Below are 17,014 nucleotides of genomic sequence, written 5' to 3' on the forward strand. Positions count from 1 at the left end.
TGGAGAGGAAGAGGAGGGGGAGAAGGAGAGGAGGAGGGAGAGGAAGCGGCAACAGGGGAAGTGTTTGGGAATTTGCTCTTGTAGAATTTGAGGATTTTGAGTCTTTGGGGATTTTCTTTTGAAGAAGGCCCTGGGAATTACGTGAGGATGATTGCTACAAAGGGCAGTTAAAGAGAAAGTTACATAGTAAACAGAGTGACAGGAGCGAGGATTCGTTTGAAAATGAGAACTCTGGGAAGGAGTCGGGCAGGGAGGTGGAGACAGATCATTTTCAGGAAGGACAAATGTAGTTGGGAATCTAAGGGCCCCGTGGAGAGGCAATATAGTGCAGCTGCTAAAACCATGGGTTTGAGGACCGGCCTATTCTACTCCTTACTAACTGGGTGATCTTGGCCAAGTTTATTTAAACTTCCTGTGGCTTCGTTTGTTAGTCTGGAAATGGTGGAGTGATAATGCTGATAGTACCCATCCCATTGATCGTGTATTAAGTGAATATATAAATATAAAATAATAAACTAATAAAAAAACTCTTAATAAAACTAATAAAAAGCTCTTAGGGTAACTTCAGGTACTAAACACTATGACTGTTGGTTATTATTGTTCATTTGACAGATTCTTTTAATTCATGAAAGAATGAATAATCTTTTCAAATACAAATGCTCCTGTGATCTTAAAAGCCATCACTTCCCACCTCCTTTCAAATCCTTTAGTTTGATGGATGGGATGTGCTGAGAAAAGAAGTAAGAGAGAACATAGAAAAGTAGAAAATAAATAGGCAAGTGAACCACTTTTATTTTCTATGAAAACTTTATCCTCTTACTCAGAATAACCTGTATCTTTTAGGTTTTGGTAGCTAAACTTTTACTCTCTGAGTATGCTACATATATTGTTTAAAAAACAAATTCCATCCTAAATACAATGAGGAAACTTTTGAAATGAAGGCATTTTATATAAAACTGTTATGCTAATAAGTTAATGAGGATATAGACTTAAGTTTTTCAGTTCCTGATGGCTTTCATTTGTTACTTTTAAACCTAGGTTAGCTTTAAAATATTGCTTTCTGCAGTTACAATAAATAAGCCTGAAAAGTGCCCAAATAGACCATTCTAAAAATATTTAAGAAAATGTTGGAATTTCATTCCCGAAGTGAAAATTTGCACTGAAAATTTTCTCCTCAATTATTGTTCACCAGAAAAGAAAGTGCATTGTAGATCTCTAAGAAGAGATGAATCTGGACAATGTTTCAGGAGTGGAGATATTTGGGTACCAGAGCAGGTTACGCAGAAGGAAAAAACCTTCACAAGGTAAGATCCCCTCTTTTGGGCCTGGGAACAAGGACGTACCTGGCCTGGGAGGGGAGGAGGAGCTCTCAGGAGCTGAAGAGGTTGATCTAGTAATAGGATTTTTCAGCTTAGAAAGCTGGGACGGCAGCCCCAGCAGTGAGCAGAATATGTTAACAGCTGTCCTATTACTGCTGATTTGATTCTGGGAATTTAGCTTTGCTTCTTGGGGACAGCCCGGGAACAGCATGAAAATTCCAGAAAGTTGTATCACACCTGTTTAATACCGAGCATGTTTAGGTGTCTTCGGAAAAAGACTTTTCTCAGAAATGACATGCGTTGTAACAATTGATCAATTAATCAACTGATATGTTTTAGTTTCCTACCTCATTTTTAGTACTGGGCAAAATACAAATGTAAACTCTGACTCTAAGATACCATTCTAGAAAATCACTGCTAATTTGAGCCATATGCCATTTGGAAAGGGCTTTGTTTTACAGAAACTGGTTATATACAACTTAATCAAAATTTCTGGCCCTTTGTACTCTAGAATAGCTCAGGAATAATATACAGACAAGTGTTTTGTAGGTGCTTAGGAGGGGTGCAGGCTGGAAAAAGAGGGGTTTTGGAGAGGTGGACTTGTGTTTCTCAAAGATTTTTCTTTGTTGGAGAAGGACTGGTGCTCTGGGGATGGATTTGCCTTCATATCAGTGAGGAGGGAGGGAGGGCAAGATGCTAAAATATTTTAAGATAACTCTGTAATTGAGTCAGAGGCTTGATTGGGTACCAAGTGACCATTAATTTTTATATTAATCAAATTATTCATATCAACATGCAAAAATTAACATACTAAACCTTCCTAAAATCTAAAGATTCTAGCGGCTTTTGCATTTCTAGCAGGTGGGAATTTCTCCATTCCATGTTACAGGTTAAACATTTTCTCATTTAACAAATATTTCCTGGCCGTCTACCATGTGTCAGGCATTATTTTAAGCCCTGGGGACACAAAAATAGCCAAAAATCTTTGCCTTCACAATGTGGGAGACAGACAATAAATCAAGATTAAAAAGTATGTTAGTGAAAGGCACTAAGGAAAAAAGGTAGAGAATAGGAAGCATGAGATGGGCTATAATTCTAGGCAGCATGGTCTGGGAAAGCCTGTGAAGAAATGACATTTGAGAAAAGATCTTGGGTAAGTTTCTTCATCGTCCAAATACATTGTATGTTCTAAATTTAATTCTGACTCAGAGCTGCACAAAGTAGCAAGAAATTTCACCCCAGCCAGGTTTTTAAGAGTCTTCCCAACTTCCTCAGGGTTTCTGTCTTCCTCCTCCAAGTAAGCTTCTAGCCCCTCATCTTGCTCCAGCCTGGTTGCTCCTGGGTCTCTGTGTCCAACCTTGCATGATTCCTTTGAGGGGCGAGGTGTGGGTACAGGAATCTTTTGTTATGGCTAAGAAGCCATGACTTAAATGTGTCTGTCACGCAGGCTTCCAAGTGCTATCTCATCAGAGGGGCTGTCCCTGTGGGGATATGGCCAGTGGACTGGGGACACCCTGGGACCTGGGGCCTTGACCCATCCTGTTCCAAAGGTGTCACCGAAGGTTCTTGGTTTCCTCATGAGAAAGAATTCAAGGACAGACACAACACAGTAGATGTATCCCACACAACACGACACAAGTGGGAAAGTTTATTAAAGCTAAAGTATATTCTTCAGATGTGAAAGCCGATGACAGAGAGGAGGAGAGCTGTTCATGCTGGGGTTTGGGTTTCTATCTTTTATTGACAGTTACTAGGGGGTGGAATATTCATTACTAGGGGCAGGGATTTCTTGGAAGCTGGGTTTTGGCCTTTTCTTCCTTATTTGGCCAGGCGTTTCCTGTCATGGCACCCACCATCTTGGGCCTGTCTGGTTTGATCTGGCTTTTTATGGAGTGCTGCCTGGACAGGCCTCTGACTTCTCTGATAGCTGGCCATGACTTCCTCTTTGCTGGCTTCCAGGTATCCTGCTAGAATCTAACTAAGTGCTTACTCTAACACAGACACAAGTCTGGGCTGCTCTGGGAGCTCCCCTCCAAACTCCCAAACCCATCTTTAGTCCAGAGGCCCCTCACAATGGGGCTGCTTCTCTCCCTCAAATTTCAACCCATATCTTTCTAACAGCCCTTCTAATAGCCCAAGCACCCGAACAAAAGCCTGGGTGGTGGTCTTCCAGGTGTCTCTCTATCTTTGGTTTTAACCTCCAAGGTCACAGTAGCAAGGGAGTGACCTTTATAAGACGAATCTCAGAAGGAGAGCCCTCATTCCTTTGAGTTTCACTAAGGACAAAACACAATGTCTCAATAAATTACCTTGCCATACATTCAAATAATGAATGTAGTCACTATGAATTATTTCTGTCTGTCAATATACTCAAGAATTGTTGGAAAAATACTTCTGTTCCCCTTTGGCCTATCAGCATTATGAGCATTTGTGCTTGAATTTAGAGGGGGGAAAAGATGTTCCTTTATGAATATTGTTACCCAGACTGTTTGCTTTCTGTTCCCCCTCTGCTGCTTGGCGGTAGACTTATAATAGTTCAGTTTATGTAAAAGACCAGGAACCCTGGACATGGCATTGGTAGTGGCCGGCAGAAAGATTAGGAGACGAATGAGGGTCAAATGGAAGAAAGGGAGGAGTGGGAGAAGGGAGGAGAACAGGGAAGAAGGTGGAGTACTGAGAACCAAGGAAGAGAAGAGACCGAGGAGAAAATGAAGTTAGACATTCAGGACGAGGGAACGAAAAAAAAAAAAAAGACATCTAGAACAAGGAGTAAGGATGGTAAAGAAGCAAGTGAGAAGCACTGATTCAGTGTTAACTCATGCAGTGGGAAGGCTGGGAGTTTGACATGGTGTCACCGAGCAAAAGTCAAGGTGGCGGCAGAGCTGCATTTCTTTTCTCGAGGCTCTACAGGAGAATCCATTTCCTTAAATTTTCAAGCTTTTGGAGGTTGCCTGTACACCTTGGTTTATGGCCCCTTTCTTCCCGTAACTTCAAAGCAGATCTCTGACCATTCTTCTATCATCACATCTCTCCCATAGCCAGGAAAGATTGTCCATTTTTAAGGAGCCATGTGATTAGATTGTGCCCACTTAATAATCCAGGATTATCTCCCCATCTGAGAATCATGAGTAACGACATCTGCAAAGTCCCTTTTACCGCAAAAGGTATATATTCACTGATTCTGGGAATTAGGAAAAGTACATCTTGGAGGGGTCATCACTGTGCTAACCTCACAGACTATGTAGCCCTAATTGGAACCGTCTCTGTAGATCAAAAGATGAGGCAGTGCGTTACGGGTGGGTGTATCTGCAGGCTAGGCCACATCACGTGTGTTTTAGCATACAAACCATTTAAAACATAGAAATAGAATGTAATTTGTTCTCAAAGAATTAAAATATACATTTTTTGGTAAAGAAAAATGCATATACATATTTTTATTATGTTCTTATGTAATACAGGAAAAAAAATAAATAGATGAACTTTGAAACCTTATATGAAATGCCCTACTCTGATCACCTGAAGCCCAGGACTATGTAGTAAGCCACTCAAGTGCTGGTTCATTAGACCCTTTATGAGGATCACGGTGAACATGTTTCCTCTTGGTGCTTCTCTGCTGAGATGCTTATGGATTCAGAATAACTGCAGGTGACTCTGGATGGCAGCTTCTGTTGATCCCTACAAGATGCCTAAAGGGCCTCTCCTCAAATGAAGAGTTGATCCTTGTCTTTATGTAGCTAATGGGCATTCTGTAGATTCATTTCCTCATTCATACACATTCATCATTGTAACCGGTAATTACGCTTTGTGGGGAATTAACAAGGACCCCGTGATGAATTTAATCCTACCATCTGATTCTGATTCATGTCCTGTTCTCATCTTTCTACTTGTGTACCAGCTCTCTGGATAAGCTGGGGGTAGAAGTAAAACACTCCATGTGAGAAAGAAAAAGGAAGTCTGGGAGAGAAAGAAAGGGACTTTGTGATTTACAGGTTGCTCTTCAAAACTAGGCCTGACCTTTTTGCTTTAAAAGACTTCAGGAAGGAAATGTGGCTCAAATTATCCACAGACAGGGCTATTTATCTTATGTTCCCATCAAGTGGAAAATAGCACTTGATTGTTGACTACAGAGTTCCAAGCACTTGCTCGTCACGAGAGCCATTCGTACTGGGTATCTTCCTTAATCTATGTAAGAAGTCACATTATACGAACATATCCAGATTCACGTAAAACCACCTCATATTTGCCAATCACTTGACTCTGTAGAGTTCTTTCACCTCAGCTATTTCAACTGTCTCACGGCAACTTGGTAGGTGGTCAGAGCAGATAAGAAAATGGAGTCATAGATCATCCCTCATGATCAGGGAAATGCAGATCAAAACCACACTGAGATTCTACCTCACGCCGGTCAGAGTGGCTAAAATGAACAAATCAGGAGACTCTAGATGCTGGCGAGGATGTGGAGAAACGGGCACCCTCGTACACTGTTGGTGGGAATGTAAGCTGGTGCAGCTGCTCTGGAAAACAGTGTGGAGGTTCCTCAAAAAATGAAAAATAGAACTCCCCCCTGACCCAGCAATAGCACTGCTAGGAATTTACCCAAGGGACACAGGGGTGCTGATTCATAGGAGCACATGGACCCCAGTGTTCACAGCAGCACTCTCAACAATAGCCAAAGCATGGAAAGGGCCTAAGTGTCCATCAACGGACAAATGGATCAAGAAGATGTGGTTTATCTATACCATGGAATACTACATGGCAATGAGAAAGAATGAAATCTGGCCTGTGTAGCAACATGGATGGACCTTGAGGGTGTTATGCTGAGCGAAATAAGTCAGGCAGAGAAGGACAAATATCATATGTTTGCACATAAAGGTGGATTAGGAGGGAGCTAACGGAGGACCATGGGGGAGAAGAAGGGGAAAAATAGTGGGGGAGAGAGGGAGGCAAACCATGAGAGACACTTGAATGCTGAGAACAAACTGAAGACTGATGGGGTGGGAGAGAGGGGAAGGGGGGGATGGGCATGGGGGAGGGCACTTGTGGGGTTGAGCACTGGGTGTTATATGTAAAGCAACTTGACAATAAACTATTTAAGAAAAAAAATGGAGTCATAGAGCAGTTAACCATATTCTCATCTCACTTGGTCACAAGGCTAGGTAGTGAGAGTTTAGATTAGAACCAGTTTTCCTAACTTTCAAACCAGGGCTTTTCCTACTTGATTATATCAGTTTTTTAAAAAAATCCAGTAACTCAAGAGGTAAAGCAGAGTTTTAATGATTTCATAACTGTCAGAGTTATAACACCAATTTTCACATTTCACTTTCAATGTATATTTAGGCTCATTTGACTGTAGTTTGGTGGTGGGGGGAATAAGAAACAGAAAAACAAAAATGGCATTTCATGCAGTATTATATAAAAACATAATAAGATCTTGAAAACTGCAATATTATATAAAGAACCAAGAAAAAACCAACACTGTCTGTACTATTTTAGAACATGGTTTTAGCACATGGTTTTGATCACATAATGAATATAAAGATCAAACAGTAAATGTACACATGACCTTTGACCTTAATTGTTTAACATGCCCAGAGCTGAGCATTTTCTTTTTTTTTTAATTTTTTTTTTTTTTTTTTCTCTAGGAGAGAGAGAGAGAGAGAGAGAGACAGCGTGAGCAGGGGAGGGTCAGAGAGAGAGGGAGTCACAGACTGAAACAGGCTCCAGGCTCCGAGCTGGCAGTCAGCACAGAGCCCGATGCGGGGCTCGAACCCACGAACCGCGAGATCATGACCAAAGTGAAAGCCGGACACTAAACCGACTAAGCCACCCAGGCGCCCCAGAGCTGAGCATTTTCTGATCGATGTAATTAATCCCACCGAAAACAGGGTAAATGATATGCCTTTAAGTCTAAAGTTAGGCTGTAGAATTCAGAATTCTACCTTTTATCCTATATGTTTCTTTTTCTCGCTTTGTCTAGTCTAGTCAGTTGTACAAAAATTATTTTTACTTAAAAAAAAATGGTCAATACATTTTTCAGGGCTGGTTTGGGAATTTTTCAGGATCCAGAGAAATCACAAATTTAACCAGGTTGAAGTTTTGTTTTTGTTTTTGTGCCAATCTAAAAGTACACACAAAACCTCTTTCTCCCTGGTATTACTGAACAATTTTCAGCAAATGACAGTTTTTAATCTTTCAAAGATATACTTCAATATTAAGTGATTTGTCTTTTTTACCTAATAATTTCTTCCTGCCTCTTGAATATTTCTCTTGCCGTTTTGAATATTGACAGGGAAAAGTCTCCACATATGCACAATTCTCATATGTTTTGCTGGTATTTGTGGCAGATAGGAATATCGCAGTTCAGTTAAATAGATGAAAAGTGGCTTCTGTTTGGAATGCTACAGTGAGGAATTAGCTTTGGGTCACATAAAGGGCAGGCTGATGAAGCCTGTCCGGTGCCACTGTCTTCCTACCTCAGGCAAGGAGCATAAAATAACCCTTCAGGCTTTTATTCATCAAAATGCTGTGTGTTTCATTAGGAATTCAACTCAAAGAGTGAGACTGCATACTGAGAAAACTATGTAGCAATCATCTTTCCCTAACCTAAGAATAAAATACAAATGTGGAAAAGTTCACGGCATTTCATGCCCCTTCCCATGCCCTCCCGTGATCACCTGGAGACATGACTGAACCAAGGAGAGGTATTGTGGACCCTCCGTGGTCGCAATATTAAGAGTCTGTGCAATAGCTTCGAGGTCCTTCTCTGATTAGCTGTGTTTTCTCATTTGCATTTGTAGGCTGGAGAACAACTGGAAAGTCCACATCTAAAAATAAACAAAGCAAAGCAATAAACACCCTCTTATTATGTTACATTTCCTTTAATGGGGCAAGCGGTAGATATTTTTGTTGAAATGATGATTGGCAAACCAATTCAATTCATAAGATATTGAAGATGACTACACTTTAAAGGGCTTCAAAAGGGAAGAGGCACTATCTTTACTCTTCATTTAAGTTCTATCAGTTATAGAATTAGAAAACAAAAGCCCTGAACCCAGCTTTCACCCTGAAGCAATTGTCGAACCTGGTGAACTTGAGCTTTAGTTCTTGCCGTCTTGTAGGGATGAGGACAGGTCTACCACATATGTCATATAGACTCTAGTGTATATCTGCATGAAAAATGCCCTCTAAAGTTGCTCAGTGTACAATTACATATATGGTCCTGATTGGTAGAGAGGTCAAAACCTAGAGCTTGCTTAGCTGAAAGTCTATAGGAAGCTCCCCACATAATGCTAATACCAAAATGCTTATCACTCTCTAAATCACCATACCCCTGAATCTATAAAGAAATTTGTTAGGCTTGAGTTTTGGTGCTGAGGTGACAGAGGAAAGAGCTCCCCTACAAATACTTAATGGTAAGCCAATGAGCATACATATTAGCAGATCAAATTTAAATATCTATGTGTTCCAGGAAACCTCAAGCTGATAGTTCAGTTTAAAATGGTTGGGGCGCCTGGGTGGCTTAGCNCTAGCAGAAAAGAATGGCCCCGCCTTCAACCCAGGCCTCAAAGACTCATTAAAATATTGCTTACAAACATGAACTCAAGGTAACAATGAAGAGTGGGGGGAGATATAGAGAAATAGAGAAAAACCCTCAAAAAATAACTAAAAAATTGCAAGAAACATAACTCATAGTAAAAAACAGAGAGAGAGACAGAAAGATTGAGAAGGAAGGATCGAAAGATTACACACAGAAACAATGCACACTCAGTGAGAGCTAGCAGAAACAACAGAAGGCCAAATCAGACCCAGAAAGACTTCAAGTCCTACACTTTTAAGACACAGAATAAAAAAGTTACATGTATTTTTTAAATGACTAAGTGGATTTTGAAGCCATTAAAAAAGAACCTGAGATTAAAACATCTGAAATTTAAAAACCTGATGAGTGGGTTTAACAGCTAAAGAGAGAATTAATGAAGTGGAAGACAGATCTGAGGAGGCTAACCAGACTGTAACAGAGAAACAAAGAAATAAAATATGAAAGAGGTTAAAAGAAATGAGGAATAGAGTGATGAAGTCTAACATATCTGATAAGACTTTCATAAAGAAAAGATTAGAGGCAATATTTGAAGATTTAATGACTAAGAGTTCTCTAGAAAGACCCCAATCCCCAGATTCAAGAACCAGCCAAGATAAATTAAAGAGAAAGACATCTTAGTGTCATGAAAGAACAACAAAGACAATGATTTCAACAGCAACCTTATCTCTGAATAGCACATGTGGAAGCCAGAAAACTATGGAATTATGCTTTTAATATGCTAAAAGAGGGTATCTATCAACCTAGATTTGTTTACAAACTGCGTTATTGTTACTTTTTTAAAAACCTTGATTTAAAGGCATTTTCAGACAAGAAAAATGGAAATTGTGCCACCAACAGACTCAATTTAAAAGATGTGATTCAGGCACAAAGAAAGTGTTACTAGATGGAAAATTTGTGCTGCAAAAAGGAGAGATTAGTAAAGAAAATGGTAGATACATGAATAAAACTAAATGATTATCGACTATATGCAGCAATAATAATTTATGAGGCTTAAAGTTAAGATCAAACTAGAATACAACAATGGTGTATAAATCAGAATGGAATGTATAAAACAAGAGTTCTTGTATTATTCAGGAGGGGGTAAAGATAAGAATTAACTTTAAACTGTGATAACTTAAATATACTTGGTAAACGTTTAGGATAACCCTAAAAGAACAGAGAAGAGAATATAATTTCTAAACCAGAGGAGGAAGAGAAATGAACTATGACAAAAAATCTATCATTACAACAGAAAGAAAAAAGAGAAACAGAAAAAATGTCAATTTAAAATGATAATTAAATATAATTAATTATGAGTAGTCCAAGTTACTCAGGTAGTGAGTAATAGAGCTGGTAATCAAACCTAGGCAGCATTTCTTAGAGTCTGTTCTCTTAAAAACAGTGCTATACTATCTCTCACAAAAGAGTAAGTCAGTAGAAAAAATCAAAATATATCATTAATTATAATAAATACAAATGGACGTAATACTCTATTTAAAAGAAAAATGTTCTCAAATTGAATAAATTCCACCCCTCCCACATTGTTTATAAAATACACATCAAAGAACATAGGGATGAAAAAAGTTGAGAGTGAGAAGATGTAAACATCTTTCCCACACAAACACTAGTAAAAAGAAAGCTAATGTGGGGCTCCTGGGTGGCTCAGTTGGTTAAGCACCTGACTCTTGATTCTGGTCAGGCCATGATCTCACAGACATGAGATGGAGCCCCGAATTGGGCTCTGTGCTGGCTGTGGAACCGGTTTGAGACCCTCTCTCTCCCTCTGCCCCTCCCTGGCTCAGGTGTACACTCTAAGTAAGTAAGTAAGTTAATTAATTAATTAGTTAATAAGAGAAAGCTAATGTAACTATATTTTAACAGACAAAATACAAGACAAAAAGCGTTGATACAGCTAAAGAGCAACTACATAACAATATAATATTCAATTCACCAAAAGCTATAAAAATTCTAAACTAATAAAATAGCCTCAAAATATATGAAGCAAAACTGACAGACTTTATAGAAAGAATCCATCATCATGGTGGAAGATTTGAATGCTTCCTTCAGTAACTGACTGATGAAGCAAACAAAAAAATCTTTAAAGATATAAAGAATTTGAAAAGTACAATGTTGTGGACTAAACTGTGTCACACATACCTCTTTCCCCCCTACCCCCTGGCTCATATGTTAAAGTTCTAACCCCTAGTACCTCGAATATGAATCATATTTGGAGGGAGAGTCCTTAAAGAGGTAATAAAGTTAAATGAGATTCAGGGTGGGCTTTCAGGCAGTATAACTGGTGTCATTATAAGAAGAGGATATTAGGACATAGATACACAGAGGGAAGACCATGTGGAGACATAGGAGAAAATGGCCATTTACCTGCCATAAAGAGAGGCCTCAGAGGGAGTCAATCTTAATGACACCTTAATCTTTTGCTTCTAACCTCCAGACTTGTGAGTGGATATATTTCTGTTCAAGCCACCTTGTCTGTGGTTCTGTGTTAACAGCAGCCCTAGCAAACTAGTACATACAATAAGTTGGGTTTATTTAATAGTCCTATGTGGAAGAGTGAACCTAACAAATGCAGAATACATTGTTTTGAAGCCACATGGGACATTCATAAAAATTAAGTTCTAGGATACAGAGCAAGCAAGTCTCAAGACATTTTGAACTATTATTGTATCATACTCTCCACAATTTCTGATGACAATGCAGGCAAGTTAGACACAAACAACAATAAAGAACCTGAAAAAACCCCACAGGTCTACAAGTTAAAACATATATAAGCCTAACTTAAAGATCAAAGAAAAAATTATAATGGAAGTGAGAAAGTATTTAGAACTCAGATTATAAGAACAACATACGAACATGCGTGTGTGATGCTGAAGTGTTGTTTATAGGAAAATTTATAGCCTTAAATGCTTAATATCATAAAAGAATAAAGGCTGAAAATTAAGAAGTACAAAAATTAAGAAGTTATAAAATTAACAATAAATTAAGAGAAACAATAAAGAATAGAAATTAATTAAATAGAAACAAATATACGAGAGAATCAAAACCAAAAGTTACTTATTTGAGAAGACCAATTAAATTTTCAAATATCTGATAGAATGGCTAAAAAATTAAAATCAGACATAACCAATATAAGATGAAAAATGGGACATTAATACAGGTACTATAGATGCATGAAAGATAATAAGAGGAAATTTTGAAGTACTGATTTTTTTAATTAAGCAAATCTAGATGGCCTATAAACATTAAAAACATTGAATCAGTAATTTGAAATTTGTACAGTCACACATTAGCCCAGAAGGTCCTACAAAATCCTATAGAAAGAAATAAATCTAATAACACACAAACTCTTTAAGAGAAGTTTAAAAAGAAAGAATAGTTTCTAATTATTTCATGAGGCATAATCTTGATATAGAACCCTATAAGGAAAGTTTGAGAAAGGAAAATTGTAGACCAAGCTCACTCATTAACAGATACAAACATCTAAAACAAAACATTAGCAAACCCATTTTGTCAAAAAACAAAATAGTTAATTCATCATGACTGTATTGGGTTTATCTCAAGAATGCAGGATTAACATTGGAAAGATAACTTCTGTAGTTCTTCACATTAACAGATTAAGGGAGAAAAATCATGACCATCTCAAATGATGAAGGAAAAAATATTTGATAAAATTTCGCACTCGTGACCAAGTTCTAACAAGTAGGAACAGAGACAGTTTTCTTGATCAAAAACCTACAGCAAGCCTCATAGTTAGGATGTAATCTTGAAAGCATCTTCTTGTCAACATTTTACCAGTAGTTTCAGCAAAAACTGAAAGGCAAGACAGAGGCAAAAAAATTAGATGGGAAGGAAGAACCAAAACTATCACTGTTCACACATGACATAAGCAATGTAGAAACCCTGACGAATTTACAGGTAAATATTTGGAAATAGAGAGCTTAGCGAGTTTCTTTAATTCAAAATCAATGTTTAAAAACACATTTCTGTATACCAAAACAAAATAGAAAACTAATATTATTTATTTGTAATTATATAAATGGATAAAGTATTCAGGAATAAATGTAACCAAAGGTGTATAAGATATCTTTAGCAAAAGCCAATAAAGAAGACCTAAATAAATGAAAGGATATACCATGTCACATGTTAGAAGATACATTTTTAAAAATGTCAGTACTATGTAATTGATCTACAGTCATTGCAATTCTAAACAAGATTCCAAAGATTTTATTTAAATACCTTTTGTTTAAAAACTTGACAAAGCTGATTCTAAAATTTATATGGAAAAGCAAAAGGCCAAGGATATGTAAGACTCCCCTGAAAAACGGAGCAGAAAGACTTGCCTAAACAGTATGAGGAATTTTATAAATGGGCCTGGTGTTGCATACAGATAGACAAAAGAAGCAGTGAACCAGGACAGAAAGACCAGAAAGAAACTCCTCCATATATCTGTTGAAACTTAGTGTATTCTAAAACCAAGACTAGAAATCGCTGTGCTGTGACAATTTTTTTTCTATATGGAAAACTTGAAACTAGAACCATACATCAGATGACACATAAAAATCAGTGCAGATGATTAAACATGCAAGTGTGAAGAGCAAAACTATAAGCTTTGAGAGGACCATATAGAAGAATCCCTTTATATCCTTGGGATAGGGAAAGATTTCTTATAATACAAAAATCACCAAAGACAAAGGCAACGGTTGACATTTTATTACGTTGAAACTGAGAACTTTGGTGTGTCACAAGATACCATAGAGTGAAAAATACCAAGACATAAACTGAGAAAATAAATTTTAAACAAACATAATAAAAAGTTAATACTCAAATATAAAAAATCAGTTACAAAAAGTACATGATATAATGAAAACCTGCAAAAGATTCGAATAGGCAGTTCATAGACGGACAAACTCAAATGAACAACAAGCATATGAAAAGATGAGATAGAAAGTACAACCACAATGGTACTCCGTTTCCCACCCACCAGACTGGCACACAGTTAGCCTGCTGATATCAAACGTTGACAAGGATGTGGAGCAACGGGAACTCTCGTTAACTGTTACTAGGAATGGAAATTAGTGTCATGATTTTGGAGAACAACTTGGCATTATCTAATAAAGCATAGAGGTACAAACACTTTGACTAAGGTATTTGCTGCTAGCACTTATGCACCAGAAGACATGTATAAGAACAGTCATAGAAGCATTGCTTGTAATGGCAAGAATGTGGAAACTACCCAAATATCTGCTAGCAGTAGAATGGGTAAATAATAAATTTATGGGATCTTCTCACAGAAGAATACTATACAACAGTGAAAAGCCAGTCACAATGTGAATGGATCTTAGAAATACGATGTTGAGTGAAAAAAGCAAGCTAGAGGATAATTGTTGACTATAAGCCCATTCACTTAAAGTTCAGAAATATGCAAAACCAAGCAATATGCTGATGAGGAATGTAAATTTATGTGTTTATAATACTAAAATGAATATTAAGGAAATTATTACATTATAATAGCCAGGACATGGATGGAGCCAACCTAAGTGTCCACTGATGTTTGAATGGATAAAGAAAGTGTGTGTGTGTGTGTGTGTGTGTGTGTGTGTGTGTGTGTGACGGAATATTATTCTGCCATAAAAAAGAAAGAAATCTTGCCATTTGTAACAACATGGATAGAATTTGAGTACATTAAACTATGTAAAGTAAGCCCGATAAAGACAAATACTGTATGATCTCACTTATGTTTGGATTAAAAAAATAACTTACAGAAAAAGAGAGTGGATTTGTGTTTACTAGAGGTGAGGGTAGTTAAAAGGTACAAACTTGCAGTTATAAGATAAATAATATCTGGGCATGTCATATACAACATGATGATTATAGCTAACACTGCTATATGGTATATTTGAAGGTTGCTAATAGAATAATTCCTAAAAGCTCTCATCACAGGGAAAATATTTCCCCCTCGTCCCCTTTTTATTGTATCCAAACGGGATGATAAACATATTGTGGTAATCATTTCATAAATATATATAAGTCAAGTCATTATGCTGTATACTTGAAACAGTGCTGTATGTCAAATATCTCAATAAAATTGAAGGGAAAAATGATTACAAATGATTTAAGATAGCAGAGGGAAAAGTCAACAAGGAACTGAAAAGGTAATGGCAATATTCTTTTTATAAAAGGTATAAAGTCAAGTCATAATATTTGTATGTATTTAATATTCAATAAAAACAATAATAGATTAAGGAATTAAGTAAATTACCACCAACACCTCAGCCAGTAACCTGTAGTTAGAGCTTGAAATGGATTTGTCTGACTCCAAAGCTCTTGGCTATAGCCACTAATAGTATCTGCTCTCCAAGTAGCTGGCATTAAAGGCTAATAATCCACTTTCTCATTTCCCCTTACTTTGCAAGTTGGTTAGGCCTGTGGTATCCCCCATTCCCTGCCATGTGTGAATTTGCAGAGAACAAAGAACCTTCTCCTTTTCTGAATGAAGGGTAATTTCTTTTTCTAATCAAATCTTGTTCTACCCCTCTCCACTATGTATTTTTTTTAAGTTTATTTATTTTGAGAGAGAAGTGGAGAGAGAGAGAGAATCCTAGGCGGTCTTCATACTGTTAGCAGAGAGCCTGATATGGGACTCGAACTCAGGAACCAAGAGATCATGACCCGAGCCGAAACCAAGAGTTGGGCACTTAACTGACTGAGCCACCCAGGCACACCTGTGTATTTTTTAATTGAGATAAGACTCACATAAAATCAATCATTTGAAAGTGAACAATTTGGTATAATTCACCACTTCTCTTTAGTTACATGACATCCCCCCCAAAGGAAACCCAGTACCTATTAGGCAGTTGCTTCCTGTTTCTCCCGTCCTGAGGCCCTGGGCCACCGTCAGTCTACTTTCTGCCTCAGTGGACTTGTCTGTTCTGGCTATTTAATATAAATGGCATCATGCAGTATTTGTCCTTTGGTGTCTGGTTTCTTTCACGTAGCATAATATTTACAGATTCATCAACATTGTAGCATGTGTCAGTATTTCATTCCTTTTTATGGCTGAATAAAGTTTCACCTCTCCTCTACATTTTTGTCATTTCCTCCTCAGAACCTCCTGAGTTTCTCTGAACTCCTTTCCCCTTTATCTGGTTAAATCTTACTGCTCTTGCCTTTCTCTAGCAAAATGTCCAGGATTCCAGCTGCTTTCCCTCCATCACATTTTACTTTGATGTTATGAGCGCTCGTTTGAACATATCCCATTTGGGGGTCATTTGCAACTGTGATCTCTGTACAACTTCTGCTTCACTCAATTCCTTGATAAAATTGTTCAATAGAACAGCCCAGTATGACTTTCACTGCTTTGTCTGGCATGGAGAACATTATTTGCCATCTTATCTACAGGTTGTAGGTAGATACTGTGCCAACACTTTGTTGGTATCAAGATTCATTCCTTCTAGGGTTCTCCATCCCCACAATCTCCTAGACCTCAACTTCTCCTCCTTTACGTCTTCAGCTTTAAATGTCACTTCCTCAGAGAAGCTGTCCTTCCCTGAATCCTTTGGTTTGCTTTGCAGGGATAATAGATTGCCATGTATGCTCTTCCGTTCCTTGTTACCTTGTCTCTCAAGCCAGTCCTCTTAGTCTTTATCGTCACAGCCCCTGAGCCTCTTCTTTGGTGTGCTTGTACTTGTAAATTAGCGAGGGTTGTGTCATTATTTGACATTTGTCTCCCCATCTCCTCTGCTAGGTCGTAAAGTCCAAGATAGCAGGGTCCATGTATTTTCTTTTTCTAACTGCTTCCACAATGTCTAACAAATATTAAGTGCTCAATAAATGTTTGCTGTGGGAAAACTATCTTAATAAACCTGTCTAGTAAATTTGTTCACCGAACCTTGGCAGCCAAAAATTGAAGAAACTTTGGATCCTCTTTGAGTGGCTTTTGGGGCAGCACTCTGAGCTGACTCCCTTGCCTAGGGCCTTGATGTATTTATTATATACAGGTATAAAGGACTTTGGATTAGTTAGTTGCAAGAATTTTTTTCCATGAATTATTTTTAGAAATGGGTCCCTTTTGGTTGGGGGAAAGGAGGCAGGAGGGAGATTG

The 17,014-nt window shown here is 37.8% G+C and overlaps 1 protein-coding gene across 3 annotated transcripts in view; it reads right to left on the bottom strand.

Moving 5' to 3' along the window:
• The window catches only part of DNAJC5B (DnaJ heat shock protein family (Hsp40) member C5 beta), an 87,702-nt gene that overhangs the window by 866 nt on the left and 69,822 nt on the right, over window positions 1–17,014 (bottom strand). For 2 of the 3 annotated variants that reach the window (XR_013332040.1, XR_013332041.1), the window contains one exon: window positions 7,994–8,143. Coding sequence is in view for 1 of the 3 variants with exons in the window: in XM_077751837.1 (XP_077607963.1) it covers window positions 8,049–8,143 (95 nt within the window). In the remaining 2 variants the exon portion in view is untranslated. Of the gene's footprint in view, window positions 1–7,945; window positions 8,144–17,014 lie in introns of those variants that run through there. The other variant, XM_077751837.1, reaches the window with a different exon arrangement.

The sequence above is a fragment of the Crocuta crocuta genome, unplaced genomic scaffold (assembly GCF_008692635.1).
Source record: "Crocuta crocuta isolate KB4526 unplaced genomic scaffold, BGI_CrCroc_1.0 scaffold20, whole genome shotgun sequence".
Lineage (NCBI taxonomy): Eukaryota > Metazoa > Chordata > Mammalia > Carnivora > Hyaenidae > Crocuta > Crocuta crocuta.